General features: G+C 40.7%; 1 protein-coding gene across 2 annotated transcripts in view; it reads left to right on the top strand.

Moving 5' to 3' along the window:
• znf385b (zinc finger protein 385B) overlaps positions 1-17,738 on the top strand; it is a 58,373-nt gene that overhangs the window by 19,868 nt on the left and 20,767 nt on the right. For both annotated transcript variants that reach the window (XM_047814919.1, XM_027162539.2), the window contains exon 2: positions 14,548-14,797. In XM_047814919.1, the coding sequence (XP_047670875.1) occupies positions 14,548-14,797 (250 nt within the window). The remainder of the gene's footprint in view (positions 1-14,547; positions 14,798-17,738) is intronic.

Genomic DNA, 17,738 nt, shown 5'->3' with positions numbered 1-17,738 from the left:
AACAATATAGCAGCAGTTCACACAGACATGAAAGTGTGTGGAAGAAACAACTCAGTTCACAAAGCGATCAAAGCAGAGATGGGTGTGAGGTTTGAATGTTGTGGAGGTGTGTTTGTTACCACTGGGCAGCCGAATGTGAGTGCATCTTCTCTTTATTTGCGCTAATTCAATAATCACAGTCAGTGTTCTTAGTGCGATCCTGATCATAGATCACAGCCAGTCTGGGTAAGTAGAGATCAATCAGAAAAAAAGACAACAAGCAGAGGTCAAAGTCAGAAGTTAGAAAACATAATTTAAAAAACTGAAGAACCAGACATGGACATGAAAACAAGGAGACTGGGGGAAAAACAACAAAACAAGAAATACAAGGAACGAGGCAACTAGGAATCTGGCTGAAGCCTGATGTCTGTTTCTTTCTGAACAAACTTCTGATGCCTTTGGAGTTTTGAAAACACAGACTTCAGAGTGCAGGAGTTTCGAAAAGTCGCTCCCTGAACCAAAGTGTCCAAACTGCCCACCCATTTTATAAGCAACTGGCTGGTAGAGATGAAACGAAGACGGGAATTAAAGAATAATACAGTATTTTGTAGTAATGCCAACACAGTGACTTTGTGGCATGTTTGTTGACTTTTTTATTTTATATAATATTTATAGTGAATAGTGAGCCTAGTGCAAAATGTTGTCATTTTTTGGCCAGATGATAGAGACAATACTAAAGGACTCTCTAGCTCACGTTACAGCTGTTGATTCTGTTGACTCACCACCAGTGCCCCTGATGAGCTGTGTTTACACAGAGCCATCAACCAATCAACCCTCAGCACTGCCTTCACTGCACAACCACTGATTACCTTTGCACCCAATTTCACAATCATATGTGGCTTCAAATCAGTGATCACCATTGTTGTCAGCAGCCAATCACTGATAGTCATTGTTTCTATCAGCAACTAATTACCATTGTTACCCAGCAACCTAATGAGTGTTTGAATACCAGTTCCTGATTATTATTCTGAGTGTCCCCAGAAAACAACCAATCGCCAATCCCAATTGTTCCTAATAGACCAATCACTGATCCCATTGTTCCTAATTGATCAATTACAGAACTCAGTTGGTCCTAATTGAAAGATCACTGATCTCCATTGTTCCTAATTGATCAATTACAGAACTCAGTTGGTCCTAATTGAAAGATCACTGATCTCCATTGTTCCTAATTGACCAATCAACAATCCACTTTGTTCCTAATTTGCCAATCACAGATCCCCATTGTTCCTAATTGACGAATTGTAATCCCAATCGTTCCTAATTGATCAATTACAGAACTAATTTGGTCCTAATTGAAAGATCACTGATCTCCATTGTTCCTAATTGACCAATCACCAATCCCCATTGTTCCTAATTGACCAATCACTGATCCCATTGTTCTTAATTGACCAATCACCAATCCCCATTGTTCCTAATTGACCAATCACTGATCCCATTCTTCCTAATTGACCAATCACCAATCCCCATTGTTCCTAATTGACCAATCACTGATCCCATTGTTCCTAATTGACCAATCACTGATCCCATTGTTCCTAATTGACCAATCACTGATCCCATTCTTCCTAATTGACCAATCACCAATCCCCATTGTTCCTAATTGACCAATCACTGATCCCATTGTTCCTAATTGACCAATCACCAATCCCTATTGTTCCTAATTGACCAATTACTGATCCCATTGTTCCTAATTGACCAATCACTGATCCCATTGTTCCTAACTGACTAATCACTGAGTCCCAGTGCAAGTGATTCAATGATTATTCTCTAAGTGTCCCCAATGGAGTACCTACATTTTGTCTGTGCTCTTGATAGAAAGTTTAGATATAGCTATATATGTAGTATATTATAAATATGTAAATTTATTATTTATAAGTTATTTCTATAAGAAATTAGATTTTGCCTTCTAAGCATTGATTAAATATCCCTACAGTACGTCATCAAACACATGTTGATAGGCAAGTGATTGACAATCTAGTAAATATATAATTTATTTTATGACATTTCTATAGTAAGGCAGAAGTACCATTCCTGTTCAATAAGCTCCTTTTTTAGCTTTGATAAGTAGGCTATCCTTTTGTATATAAACTCTGCTGTGTACTGGCACCCCTGTTGTGGATTGAACTTCCACTGACTGCTTGAAGAGCTTGTTCACTGGCTGTGTTCAAACAAAATGCCAAAGTACCACATCTTCAGTAAAAACCTTCATATAAAGCAAACACTAAACCTCAGAGAAAAGTGTAGTGGAACTCTGACCTTGGCTTATTTGTACTAGTCTGAGAATATTCTTTTTGTAAGCATTCAACTTATAAATTGTGGAACTTCTTTACTGACAAAAATGAAAGATTTATTGCATTGCATATTCCAATTGTTTTAACTTTTAGACCAGCATTTTATTTGAATAGATGGTAATAAATCTGAGCTTTCACCACTTACAATTTGCCCTTCTCTAATAAGCCCAGCAAACCTTCATTGTTTAATGGAGATCGTTTTACTATTCCGAAAGTGAGACTATTATAAATGTTTGTTTTGGATGCTTTTCAAAAGAACCTCTGACGAAGCATAAACCAGCTTTTAGTAAAAGACAATGGAGAACAAAGACAATGAATAATGAACAGACGTAGCAGTGTTTTGTCCACGATAGAGTTTTCCAGAAGCAAAATATAATACAGTATATATAAAATATATATAAAAAAAACAGTCTCTGCTTTCTGGGAGAGAAACAAGCTCACAAAAATGTTATTCATTGATTGCCTTTACCTTTAAATTCATTTTATTTTTAACTCCTAGTTACCACAGGAGTCAATTTCTAGCTTCATATATTCACCACGAGGTATACTGAGGTATAATTTACCACATGAGATTATAGCCAGCTGTCTAAGGTTACCATATTATATTTTTGTTAGATCTCTAAATTTACCACAGGAGTTTATAGCTACAGTGCTACAATTACCACAAGAGGCTATTACTAGATTCCTAGCTGCAACGTTAAAGTCACCATATGGGATTATTACAGGAGAGAGTCTGTATACAATTACCCCCGGAGGCTATTACTAGCTGCCTAAATTTACCACCTCATGTTATGGCTAGCTGTCTTAAATTACCACAGGAGGTTATAAATATTAGCTACAAAGTTAAAGTTAACATATAATGTTATAACTAGCGTTATAAAATCATGACATGAGGTTATTACTAGCTGCCTAAATATAACACACAGGATTATGGCTAATCATCTAAGGTTAATTACAAGAGGTTATTACTAGCTGCTTAACTTTGCAGAGTTTTAGCTAGCTATAAAGTGATCTTATGAGATTTTCCCTAAATTTATTGCAAATTTTACTATAAAGTTACATAAGATACCAATTCACTACTGAATTTTACTGCTAACTATCTTAATTGTCCTCTATGAGTGTATGACTAGCAGCATAAAGTCGCCACAGGGGGCTGTTAATAGCTACCTTAAAGCTAGGACCAGAAGTACACATAAAGTTATTACCTTCTTACTTATTTCATAACGCATTAAAGTGGACATGGTGGCTTAGTGATTAGTACATTCGCCTCACACCTCCAGGGTTGTTGGGTTGATTCCTGCATCTGTTCAGTGCGCATGGAGTTTGCATGTTCTTCCTGTGCCGCAGGGGTTTCCTTTGGTACCCCAGTTGCCTCCTCGGTCCAAAAAACATCCATTGTTGGCATCGCCAACTTGTCTGGTATGAGTATGTGTGGAAATGCACCCGGAATCGTACTGGCACCTTGCCCGGGTGCCCTGAGTCCCTTTGGAAAGCTTCAACGTTCACTGTGACCCTATTTACATTTATATTTACAGTATCTGGCAGATGCCCTCACCCAGAGGCAACTTACAGAATTCCATTGTTGTGTAGGATCAGGGGTACAGAAAATGGATAGATGGATGGATGGATAATATGCTGTGGTTAGCATAATATGGCATATTATTAGATTATATAGTATAATGTTATAATCTGGTTGTAACACAGTTATCCAGAACTTTCTCCCTAAAATATAAGGCAATGGTTTATATCAGAAGTGTAAATATTCAACTGCTGATTTTCTGATACGTTTTTCTAAATCTTTTACTGATTACCAAAAAACATCACAAATCTACAAATAGTGATGACAAACCTCGACAAACCTCGTTGACAGGAACTGATCCAACAATGAATTATGGCTCATACGTTTGTTTTGTCTGGACAACCGATGCACTGATATTCAGATCTCCGTACAAGCATCGTTTAGCACCACAGTGAAATATAAACGATGAAGTAAACCTGAAAGACAGTAAATGAGGAAGTCAGACGAGTACACATGAATGCAAGAAAACAAATTGGAAGCCATATTGTCAATCATCCGTTGTTGTGGCAAGAATGCTGAAGGCCAAATAAAGGAATTCTTAAACGGAATTCTTAAAGCTGTAGGGGAATGAAGGGATATTTTTCACTGCTCCCAAATGCAAATATCAGCAAAATAGGCTTAACTTCTTTTAAGCTGCTTTGTATCCAGAAGTCTCTCTCTCTCTCTCTCTCTCTCTCTCTCTCTCTCTCTCTCTCTCTCTCTCTCTCTCTCTCTCCCTCTTTCTCTTGCTCACTATCTCTCTCTCTCTCGCTCTCTCTCTCTCTGTCTCCCCCCCCTCTCTTGCACGCGCTCTCTCATTGCAAATCCCTTCTGAAAATGATCCGTTTAATACGGACCGTGTCAGCACTACCCTGTCGACACTGGAATCTCAATGGCATTCAGAACTCAGAGGAACGGTTCTGCAAAACACTAGTTCACACACACACACACACACACACACACACACACACACACACACACACACACACACACACACACACACACACAAACACACAGCCAAGGTCCAAGGTCAACATTTACATGTGTCCACTTGGCAGAATTTTATCTGAAGGGATTTAGAAATACAGACATGTATTCAATCCAAGCAAAGCAGATGAGGTGCACATTTTTTTTCTCCTCCAAGTCCGGAGGTTTGAATTTGGAGCCATTTGAACCCTTCAAACCTCACTAAGCTAACACTGTTCAAGCAAAGCTAATGCAGACGACCTGGGCCACGTGGAAAACTGTGTGAATAAGTGCTGCTATGTTCACTTAGTCATCCAAAACATTAAGTAAAATGTTTCAGTATTCATATAATTCATCTCCTCTACACGGACTGATTGTATGATTATAGAAGGTGCCAACCTGCACATTCCATTGCGTAACGATAAGCACAATAACCATCATGATCATCATGAATTAATAACGAACCGTTTCTGTTATTTTTAGTATTAATATTATGTCGAGTACTTTAGTACGAAGGCATACATCTTGTCTCAGTATTGCAGCATATCCATAAACGAGAGTGCTTGCTAAAATGGTGACATATTTATGTATGATATGTAAATAAGGTACTGATGGGCAGGGTCTTGTTTCTATGCAGTCTGATCTGATCCAGCAGGTGCTCACAAATTGCCTTTTATTTCAATGTCAAACAGCTTCATAAATCAGGTGTAAACAAAGGCTGCTTCTGCATGAACCACTGGTACGACATAATTTTATGCACATTATTTGCTCCAGCTCTCTCTGCGGTGTGTGGTCTGAGTGTGGTGTGTGTGTCTGTGTGTGCGTGTGTGTGTGTGTGTGTGTGTGGTGTGTGCTTCCGTTTATGTGTGTGGTGTGTGTAGTGTGCGGGTGTGTGCGAGCGTGTGTCCATGTGTGCTTGTGGTGTGTGCGTGTGAGTCTGGGCGCACGTGTGTGCATGTGGTGTGTGTGTGTGTGTGTGTGTGGTGTGTGGTGTGTGGTGTGTGCTTCCGTGTATGTGTGTGGTGTGCGGGTGTGTGCGAGCGTGTGTGCTTGTGGTGTGTGCGTGTGAGTCTGGGCGCGCGTGTGTGCACGTGGTGTGCATGTGGTGTGTGTGTGTGTGTGTGTGTGTGTGTGTGTGTGTGTGTGTGTGGTTTGTGCATGTGAGTCCGGGCGCGTGTGTGTGCGTGCGCGCGTGTGTGTGTGTGTGTATGTGTGTGTGTGTGGTTTGTGCATGTGAGTCTGGGCGCGCGTGTGTGCATGTGGTGTGTGTGTGTGTGTGTGTGTGTGTGTGTGTGTGTGTGTGTGTGTGTGTGTGTGTATGACAGGGAAAACATAACAGATCTTAGATATTAGGTCCCGTAACAAATGTAAAAGATTCGCATTGATTTGGAAAAGATTTATTTTTGGAACTTAAATTGTCTAAGTTCAGACCTTTATTTTGATACGATTCATTTGATTACATTAATTCTTTATTATATTTTTAATATTTACGCTGTACAGAATTTATTTCCAATTCTGTTCCCTTAAAAAAAACTTCACACCATTAATGATAACGTGTATCTTGTTACGTAATAACACTTCTGTTTACTATTAGATTGAGATTTTTTTGGAGCATCCATCATGTCAATAAGCTGTTACTATAGCAACGATAACATCAGAAGAAACCTTGTGATTTGCCTTGTAGCATTTCAAGCATGTCTTCTTCAAACGTGGCCTGGACGATTTGAAATGTTCAAGTAGTTAACATAGCAAGTAGCGAATTACTGTGAGCACTAGGATTTGGGTGAAGATGTGACACACACACACACACACACACACACACACACACACACGGCCTGGTGCGGCTATGATCTTTTTTGTATTAGTGCAGGATGAATTTCTAGCGTGTACAGCACCTGTCTGTGGTATTCTTAAAGCCAGTTCTAACACTACAATGAGGAAAGAAAATCCAGCGTTTTTCCATTATCTTCCACTTCACAGAACAAATCCTTCACGTGGATCCATTATTTTTAATGCGATCCTGGTCCCGATTACTTGACTCACGGACCTCCTGGTTTATTTATGGCCGATTCTAGTGTTCACTCTAAAGAATGAACACGTCACGCTTGATTAATCCGGTTAATTTACAATTTTCCTTTATCGTTAGGCTTCGACCGCTGGCCCTTAATAATAAAAACTATTTCTAAATGATGTATGTCATTTATTTTAGAATTCTGTGAAAGGAATATACTGTATGAGTAGAAATAACTGTGAACAAGGGGGACATGGTGGCTTAGTGGTTAGCACGTTCGCCTCACACCTCCAGGGTTGGGGGTTCGATTCCCGCCTCCGCCTTGTGTGTGTGGAGTTTGCATGTTCTCCCTCGGGGGTTTCCTCAGGGTACTCCGGTTTCCTCCCCCGGTCCAAAGACATGCATGGTAGGTTGATTGGCATCTCTGGAAAATTGTCCGTAGTGCGTGCGTGTGTGTGAGTGAATGAGAGCGTGTGTGTGCCCTGTGATGGGTTGGCACTCCGTCCAGGGTGTATCCTGCCTCGATGCCCAATGACGCCTGAGATAGGCACAGGCTCCCCGTGACCCGAGAAGTTCGGATAAGCGGTAGAAAATGAATGAATAACTGTGAACAAATTTCATGCTCATTTCTATCTTGTACTCAAGTCTGCTCGAGTCTAATCCATCATAAGCTCTTGTACTTCACCTGGGTATGATAGATTTAAAGGTCAAGCTCTGAGCCTTAAGGTTTTTCCAACCAATGTAGCCCTGCTTAGCTTAGCTTTCCAGTCCACAGTAGTAAAAGAGAACTGAGTCGTAATCGCGGCGTCACTCAGATCACGACAGGTTTCCTTTCGACTCCAGTTCCACTCAAGGCTTCTTCCTCGTGTTGTTTTTCTCACCAGAGATAAATCTAAATCCAGATGTCTGTAAAGTCGTCATGTGACGTCATATCTGCCGTTAAAATCTCTACACAAATAAAACGGTATTGTCTCTGAAGCGATTTATCTATTCAGAGCGACAGGAAGGCTATCAGTCATTGAGAAGATCTGAAATCTTGCTTTCTTTTGAAACAAAGTCTGAAGGGAAGTGGATCTGTCACAGCGAACTGTTTTCTGGCAGCTCGCGCCTTTTCTCGTGATTAAAGCTAAACAATCAAAGGCGGAATCCGACGTGGCTCTGTATGAGACGTTATTCACGAATTTGTGTGGAACCGAGGAAAGTTTGGAGCACCGGGAATAACACATCAGCTGTTTCCTGTCCAGTTCATTACATTTTATACCAAGTATCAAAAAGAAATCAAGTGTCCGCCCACCTCATTTACATGTCGTTTGCATAAGGCGGGGATGTCATGATGTCATGATTCACGACCTGCTCATCTACATGAAACACATTCATTCATTCATTCATTCATTTTCTACCGCTTATCCGAACTTCTCGGGTCACGGGGAGCCTGTGCCTATCTCAGGCGTCATCGGGCATCGAGGCAGGATACACCCTGGACGGAGTGCCAACCCATCAGAGGGCACACACACACTCTCATTCACTCACACACACACACTACGGACAATTTTCTAGAGATGCCAATCAACCTACCATGCATGTCTTTGGACCGGGGGAGGAAACCGGAGTACCCGGAGGAACCCCCATGGCACGGGGAGAACATGCAAACTCCATACACACAAGGCGGAGGCGGGAATCGAACCCTCCAACCCTGGAGGTGTGAGGCGAACGTGCTAACCACTAAACCACCGTGCCCCCCCCCCCACATGAAACACTTATACACAGTAAAACGTTACAAGATGAATAAATGTACAGTACATGCAGGTCGTCATGACAGTTGGAGTTAAAGAGAAGAAATAATTTAATGTCATTTAATACGGTTCATGTTTTACAGTGTAGGAATGTAAAGAATTTCAACTTTATTAACACAGTGAGCGTCGATGATGCCTGACAACGCAAGTGCTTTAAGGGATGTTTTGACTGAGAGAGAGAGAGAGAGAGAGAGAGAGAGAGAGAGAGAGAGAGAGACACAAAGAGAGATAGAGAGATAGACACATAGGCAAAAAGAACGATAGACAGAAACACAAAGAGAGAGAGACAGACACAGAGAGATAGAGTGAGATCAACACACACACAGAGATAGAGAGAGAGAGAGAGAGAGAGTGTGAGAGAGAGAGAGTGAGAGAGAGAGAGAGAGAGAGAGAGAGAGTGTAAGAGTGTGTGTGTGAGAGAGAGAGTGTGTGAGAGAGAGAGAGAGAGAGAGAGAGAGAGAGAGAGAGAGTGTGTGTGTGTGTGTGTGAGAGAGAGAGAGAGAGAGAGAGAGAGAGAGAGAGAGAGAGAGCCCTTAAAATTGTGGTGTGGGAGTTCCCCATTGAATTCAGGCATCAAAAAGAGAGAAAACATATCAGATATTAGATTCCATACCAAATGCTAGTGATAGTGATGTTATTGATTTTTAAAAGAAATTTTGGAAATATCTGCAAGAAGCTTGCATGGAATATCCAACTTACTAATAAAGAATAAATACAGAATAAATAAATATTACAAGAATAGAATTTTGATGTATGATATGAAAGGGTCTTGAGGATAGCGGGATACACTTACAGTATTTTCAGGGTTTTTTAGAACAGCGTAACAGATATTGCGTCATCGGGCAGGCATGGCCTATTGATAATCTAACCCTAACCCTAACCCTAACCCTAACCCTAACTCTGGGACGATCGGGGTGGCATGCTAGGCAGGCCCGTGCACAACGTGAGTCCCTTAATTGGGACCACGGTCTGGGGACTCCAATCCTACCCCCCAACCCTAACCCTACCCCCAACCCTAACCCTAACCCTAACCCTAACCCTAATCCCAACCCTAACTCTAACCCCAACTCAAACCCTAACCCTAACTCTAACCCTAACCCTAACTCTAACCCTAACCCTAACCCTAACTCTAACCCTAACCCTAACCGTAGTTTTTGGTTGTTTAATTGTTTTCTAATACAGCTTAACTGTAAGATAATAAAGCATAATAGATAGAAAATATAAAATCTACCTGTATGACTGTTTTGTCCTTCATTATCTATCTTAGATATGCTCTTTTTTTTTTGAAATAGGACATTTTTCCAAGACCTCCTTAAACACGCCCACTTTACGTCGTGGTAACAAAACCCCTGGAATTTAGTGAATGCCTCTGGATAGCAGTACAAATAGTTCAAATAGAAAATAATGAAATTTGACAAAGTTGTACTTTAAGGTTTCAAGAATCAAACCTGATTAGAAAGAGTGCGATCTGAAATTAAACCAAGTGAATAAATCGCACGTCAATCTTTTTAATTAACATTTGATCTTCGGTGGCATCTGAGATTTATCTTGCGTTAATGAGATTTTATTTCATTTCCTCCCCTTGGTCTATTTTCACTTTGGCTAACAAGTGATGCGGCGGCACTTTAGTCTGTCAGAGCTTTGTCGGCTTATCATCTGTAGTCTCATGATTCACCTTTAATGCTAATACCTCCATCAACACCAGCATGTGCCTTTCACAGATCTGGTAGATTGTTAATTAGCCAAACTACGTTTCTGGTTGTAATTGTGTCATGAACTGCCTTGTATTGTGGGAATCAGAATCCAATATTTGTTAAAACTGCTAATACGACGGATTTGAATGAGATTTGAATGACTGTTGTAAGCATGCTATGTAAACCATGCGATGTGATGTTAGCATGACACACAACTGTGAATTTCAGACAGGAATAACACATATACAAACACTAACAAATACTAACACCAGATTCAGAATTAGACGTATTTCAATAGAAACACATGGAGTTGAGTTTTCTTTTAAATCTAATTCTAATGTTTTTATCTTCTTATATATTCAGTTCATTAATTAATCCATTGCATCCATAGGACAAATCCTTGGAAAGCAAAAAGAGGAATTTTCAGGGTCATTGTGTTGTGTTCTTTTGGGACCAGCACTGAGAGTTAACCCCTTAGTACCCGGGTTGGTTCTCTGCCCCGGCAATCAAACTCGGATCACTGCCGTGAGAAATTCATCAATTAATCAGTTAACTGGTTCTTTTTTTAAGTAATTAATAATACAAGAAAATAAATTTGATGTATGATATGAAAGTGTCTTGTGGATAAAATACAAATTCATTCATTCATTCACTTTCTGCTGTTTATCCGAACTACCTCGGGTCACGGGGAGCCTGTGCCACGGGGATCTCAGGCGTCATCGGGCATCGAGGCAGGATACACCCTGGACAGAGTGCCAACCAATCACAGGGCACACACACACACTCATTCACTCACACATTCACATTATAAAACAATTTTCCAGAGATGCCAATCAACCTACTATGCATGTCTTTGGACCAGGGGAGGAAACCGGAGTACCCGGAGGAAACCCCCGAGGCACGCGGAGAACATGCAAACTCCACACACACAAGGCGGAGGTGGGAATCGAACCCCCAACCCTGGAGGTGTGAGGCAAACGTGCTAACCACTAAGCCAACATGCCCACCTTAAAGTACAAATTGAAATTTAAAATAATGGCACTTTTACTGTGCTGATATCTCCTTTCAGGGTCTTTAACTTTTACACACATTTGCACACACATTCACCTCTGACTTTGCACTTTTTTTTTTTTTTTTACATTACTTACATTTTGATCTCTGTAGCAGCTTGTAGCGGGAGATACAGGACAAAGCAGCACAGAGGCGGTAGGTAGTGGAAAAAAAAGTGTTATTTTATTTTAATGCAACCAGTGAGAGGAGAGAAATCTGTGGAATGTGCAGCGTTGAGCGTGGTAGAGGTGAAGAGTGAGCGTGAGGAGGCAGCAAGGCAAATCCCAGGAGTGTGGCAGTGGCTTAGCGTAGCGGGCGGCGTTGTCCTTTTCACAGTGTAAGTTCTGCAGACACACAGGGAGGCAAAAGACAACATGAGCTTTTAGCCAGAAGGAACAGAACGCTTACTACCACACCACACAGACACACTCAGCAGTGCTGGCCATGGTGCTGAAGCGCCGCACCTTTTTGTCCTTCCGCACTGACAGTTTTGTTGGGTGAAGAGTGATAATGTGTGGCTTACACGTGGTCCAGCGTGTGCCGCTGTCTCACCTCATACTTCACACCTGCCTCATATTTAACACACCATGATGTTTAAATGTTTACTGTTGTTGGTTGTTGTTGTTGTGTCACCACTCATGTCTGTAGTAGGGATGCGATTTCCAGAGATTTCAGAACAGCGTAATAGATATTGTGTCATCAGGCAGGCATGGCCTATTTGATAATCTAACTCTAACCCTAACCCTAACCGTAGTTTCTCTCTACCGCTTATCCGAACTACCTCGGGTCACGGGGAGCCTGTGCCTATCTCAGGCGTCATCGGGCATTGAGGCAGGATACACCCTGGACGGAGTGCCAACCCTTCGCAGGGCACACACACACTCTTATTCACTCACACACTCACACACTACGGACAATTTTCTAGAGATGCCAGTCAACCTACCATGCATGTCTTTGGACCGGTGGAGGAAACCGGAGTACCCGGAGGAAACCCCCGAGGCACGGGGAGAACATGCAAACTCCACACACACAAGGCAAAGGCGGGAATCGAACCCCCAACCCTGCAGGTGTGAGGCGAACGTGCTAACCACTAAGCCACCGTGCCCCCCTCTTAAGCGTAGTTTTTGTTTGTTTATTTGTTTTAGAAAATAGCTTAATAGCTTAATTGTAAGATAATAAAGCATAATAGATATAAAATATAAAATCTACCTGTATGACTGTTTTGTCCTTCATTATCCATCGTAGGTATGCTCTTTTTTTTTGAAAGAGGGCGTTTTTTCCAAGACCTCCAGAAACACACCCACCTTACGTCGTGTCAACGAAACCCCTGGAATTTAGTGAATGCCGTCTGTAGTAATGGCATTTCCTTCTTTTGTATACTGTGCGTGTGGAAGAATGAAAATAAAGGTTGAGTTCAGTTGCTGAAGCTGTGCTTTAGGCAAGGTTTCACAAATAGAACAGATAAAGAAGGAGCTGAAACAGAGATGAAGTGAACAACAGTGCCCGTTAATATTAGAATCAACATTTGATCCTCATCGTTTTTTCATGATCATGGCAGATTTTGTAATTTAGCCACAATGCTATTGGGCTAATTCCTGTTTGGAGCCTCAGTGGGAATTAGAGGATTTCTCAGAGTCTGTCATTGTATTGTTTTTATTGTATTTCTACTGTAAAGTCTGAAAGCAAAAAATTCGACTATTGTCTCGTACGTGTCAACGGAAGCACGTCTACATCCTACATGAAATAACCAAAGTTTGCTTTTTTTATTCCCGTGCAGAACACTGTAAATGTAGGGGAGAAGCAATGAAAGATAATGCAGGCAGAGGTGATGCGTTATTCTCATAATGGCCCTAATTTATCAGCACTTGACAGGGTTTTTCCTCGCAGTTTTGCAGCTCTGTAGCCTCTGATGGGCCGTAGAGCGAGAAATATGCTCATCCCATCTCTTACGGAGAAAGTTGGGGATAAAATGCTGATTATGGTGGATTATAAAAGTGCAGTCTTAAATAATGCAGATAAGAATAGTCAGAGAATGACAAATCGTTAGGTAGGACTGGGAAGATGGTGAGGTTAATTACACGGAGTATTCAGACATGCTGTAAAGGGAACGGGAATCTCGCCCGGTCCTGTCCAAACGCCACTAGGAATCTCCAAGCCGTGTAGTCGGAATAAACCACAGAGAGTGTCTGCGTTTGAAGTCCTCTGAGACTTAGCGACTTTGATCTGGTGAAAATGAGAAAGTGAGCCGCGTAAGACCTAGCGGACTGAAACTCAAAAGGTTTCTAATCCTTCATAAGTGCTCGTTTCCGCATAAATCCACAGCTGAAAGGGAAGCAGACTCTAACACGAGCTTGTATGACTCCCTCTTAGTGACGCTATCCGATCGATGTCCGTTTAGTCTCTTCTCATCACCGTGTGATCAGGTACATCCATCCCTACATCTCACATCTCGAATTTCTTTACATTTCGATGAATTGCCAAAAATCTGCATATTATTTCGATCTCTCCAGCACAGAGTCTCCCTTATCATCTGCTTATGTTTACAGCAGGTTATAAAAACAGAGACGTTAAATCCAACTCGACTAAAGGGAACTGTGTGATTACGGTTCTGGGATACTGATTAGAAGGCCATGAGTTCAAGCCCCAGCAAGCTGCCACTGATGGACTCTGGAGTCTGACTCTTAACCCATCTGCTCCTGGGATGCTGTATCACGACTGACCCTGTGCTCAGACCATGGCGTCCAAACAATCTGGGACATGCAAATAGATGAATTTTCAACATAGGGATGGCTGTAATGACATCGCACTCGTCCCAAACCACAGACTACACACTATGTTCTTACACTTTGCACTATGTACTCAGGTGTCTAGTGTGAATTTTAGTTCATCATATCATCTCAAATGGAACCAACCTTTCTAACCAGTAATATAAGCTGTTTCATTACTTTTCTTCTTCTTGGTATTTTTTGTGTGTGTTTCAGTGTTTTAAAATGGATCTTAGTCTCTGATCCCGAAATCTCATTCCAGATTGGACAAACGCGTGTGTCTGCGTGTGGGTGTGTGGTGTGGTGTGTGAAAAAGAGACCTCCATGAAACTAGTTGTTGAAAACGAGCCTCATTTGCATGATTTATTTGTTCTCTTTTGTAGAGCCAAGCCGAGGCACACTACAGAGGGAGCAAGCATGCCAAGAAGCTCAAAGCACAAGAGTCCACGAAAACTAAACAGAAAGGCGGAACAGGCTCAGACAACGGCTCCAAGCTGATCAGCACCTTGGCTGTATCAGGACCTGCCCCTGCCCCTGCCTCTGCCCCTGCACCTGTACCTGCCCCTGCCCCTGCCCCTAGCCTGGCCCCCATTTCAACTGCCATGGTCACTGACAGCACCATAGACCAGTCAGGTTAGTCCCAACCTTTCTTTCTTATTACGTGCTCTCTTACTCATCTGCTTCCTCTTCCTCTACCTGTCCTTCCTGTGCTGTCTGTGATACTGCATGCTAAATATGTGTGTTCCCGGGTTGACTTATTTTCCCTTCAATATGTGTGTGTGTGTGTTGAATAGGATATGTAATTACAAAGCTATTGGCAAACTTAGCAAGTAATTGCTCCTTTGTCTAATGAGCCCATTAGCATGATTGTCTTTTATGGATATGTTTCCATCCGTATGTCATACATTTGAGCCAAATTGATGTAAATTGTTAGCGGTTTGTTGGAAGTGCAAAAAAATCGATGAGAAAAAGAAATTTAATACAAAACCTTGCTCAGTCGATTGAATAGACTGAACCACAATTCAGCAAATAACATAAACGTCTCTACAGTCTCGTGAAAAGGTTTCTTTGGGGTTCTGTTTAAACCTTTTCCCAAAGAAAAATAGTTTTATGTAGAAAAACACTTGGAGAGCAACGAAGTCGTTTATGTTCTATAGAGCAATTCTGTAATTCACAGAAATCATCGGTGCCATTTATTTTTGGGGGTTTATTCAAAGTAGATATCACTGAGATATTTTCGAGAAGATAAAATTGTTTAAGGTTTGGGAAATAATTTGGTAACTTCAGTAAGAGGGAGGAGTTTTACTGTTATCAGTATTATATAAAAATATACTTATACTGTGTAAAAAAATGAATAATAATAATCATTCAGAGTTGTTTATTATTATTATTATTATTATTATTATCATTATTATTAGCCCAAATTTTTTTTTTTTTTAATGCGGCCTAGGGCTTTCGAGCCACATGCACCAAATTCGGATAAGTTTGTTGCTTCTATTTTTCTAAGCGATCGGAATTCCGGCATTCCCGGTACGGAAGCTCAAAGTGGCCTTTTTTCCCATAGACTTCCATTATAAATTTTTGAGGTTTATAACTCGGCAAGTTTTCGAGCGATTTACACCAAACTCTGACATGTTCTTTAGGACCTTACTCCGGACAAAGTTCCAACGGAATTTTCGGGTTTTCCCGTAGTCGACGATCGAACATCCCGTATACTTGAATGGGGAATTCCGAAAAGTCCTCTAAGCTCTCTCACACACAATACCTCCAAAATTAAGAATTGCATGTACTGTTCTATGCAGTATAATAAGTAGTACACAAACACATAATGACTGCAGTATTGACATGAAATGTCCAAACCCTGAGTAGCCACTTTTTGCCAAAAGTATTGGCACCCCACCGGGTATTCTGGTGATGTCACGTGACGTCACGTGAAAATGAAAAATTTGCACAACATGGACATGTGACATATCAAAACACTCAGCACAATGAGGCGAACTACCCCACGGGTATTATGGTCATGTCACGTGACGTCACGTGAAAATGAAAAATTTGCACAAAATGGACATGTGACATATCAAAACACTCATCACAAAGAGGGGAACTGCCCCACGAGTATTCTGGTCATGTCACATGTGTGTTTTTTAAAGATTATTATTATTATTATTATTATTATTATTATTATTATTAATAATAATAAGAAGAAAAGCTATGATTCTAAAAAGCTTCATTTAACTTGGATTCAAAGAACCATGACCATGTTGGGTTATTTTAAGAGTCTAGAATAAAATCTTGACATCTTGAACTGGCATCTTGTCAGAAAAGTCAGATATCAGTAGTAAAGACGAAATGAAACGCATTTTTATCTTCATTCACTCATTCATCTTCCGTAAGAGCTTTACTCTGTTCAGGTTGGCGATAGACACAGGGATGTGCCATCAGAGCCTGCAAAGGAGGTCAGTGCAGAAGTGTTAGCTCATTGGTTAAGACATTGGACTACTGCTCAGAAGGTTGTAGGTCAGGGGTCGGCAACCTTAAACACTCAAAGAGCCATTTGGACCCGTTTCCCACAGAAAAAAAAAAAACACAGGGAGCCACAAAACCCATATGACATCTAAAATGAAGAGAACACTGCATATATCGTGTTTTACCTTTATGGAAAGTATAGAAAAAACTATAGTGTGTTCGTTTATGAAATCAGCAAAATTAGCAAGCAAACAAAAATATTTTGAAGAGTTTGAACTAACCTTAACAAAAAAGACGCTGGTTTGAAGGTTACTTTCTAATAAAATGTTCAATGTCTAATTGAGTCCTCTTCGTATTCATGACATCAAAATTTTAACTTGCCGTCTGCAGCAAACCAAAAATGATGCGTATTTTGAGCGGCAAAAAAATTAAACACGATTTATTTTAATTTTACAAGAGCATCATAATCTTAGAATTTAGAATTACATTTTTTAAATAAATTCTAAACTAAAATAAAATTTTAATTAAATATTTATTTTCCAAAACTACAGGTAGCCACAGCAGACAGATGAAAGAGCCACTTGCGGCTCTGGAGCCACGGGTTGCCAACCCCTGTCCTAGGTCCACCAAGCTAACACTATTGGGCCCTTGGGCACGGCCTTTAACGCTCAATTTCTTAGTTGTATAAAATGAGATAAATATAAGTCGATCTGGATAAGGATGTCTGACCAAAGCCATAAATGTAAATCTGAAGGTGTTGTTTAAAAGAAATTTTATTAAAGAAAACCATGCCAGCTTCTGGGAGCAGATATACAGATAGATTTCTATGGTTGTACGGTAGTTAGTGGTTAAATTTAGCTTTAGGCAGTCAGGGATCTCTCATGGTGCCAGAGCCACTATAACTAAACCCTGAGTGTTCAATTTATCTTTTCACCCAGCTTCTCAAACCCTGATATCATTGACATGTGATCAAAGCTAGTTTCTGGTCCAAATTTTGACATCCAAATCTATATCAGAAGATCTTTTCATTATTATTCTGGTAAAGATGCGTGATACAATAAAGTAGTTAAATGAGCCAAACAATCATGTTTTCCTTTAATGAGCACAT

The sequence above is a fragment of the Tachysurus fulvidraco genome, chromosome 6 (assembly GCF_022655615.1).
Source record: "Tachysurus fulvidraco isolate hzauxx_2018 chromosome 6, HZAU_PFXX_2.0, whole genome shotgun sequence".
NCBI classification, from domain to species: domain Eukaryota; kingdom Metazoa; phylum Chordata; class Actinopteri; order Siluriformes; family Bagridae; genus Tachysurus; species Tachysurus fulvidraco.
Note: the sequence above shows the minus strand (reverse complement) of the source record. Positions and strands in the feature narration are given on the sequence as shown.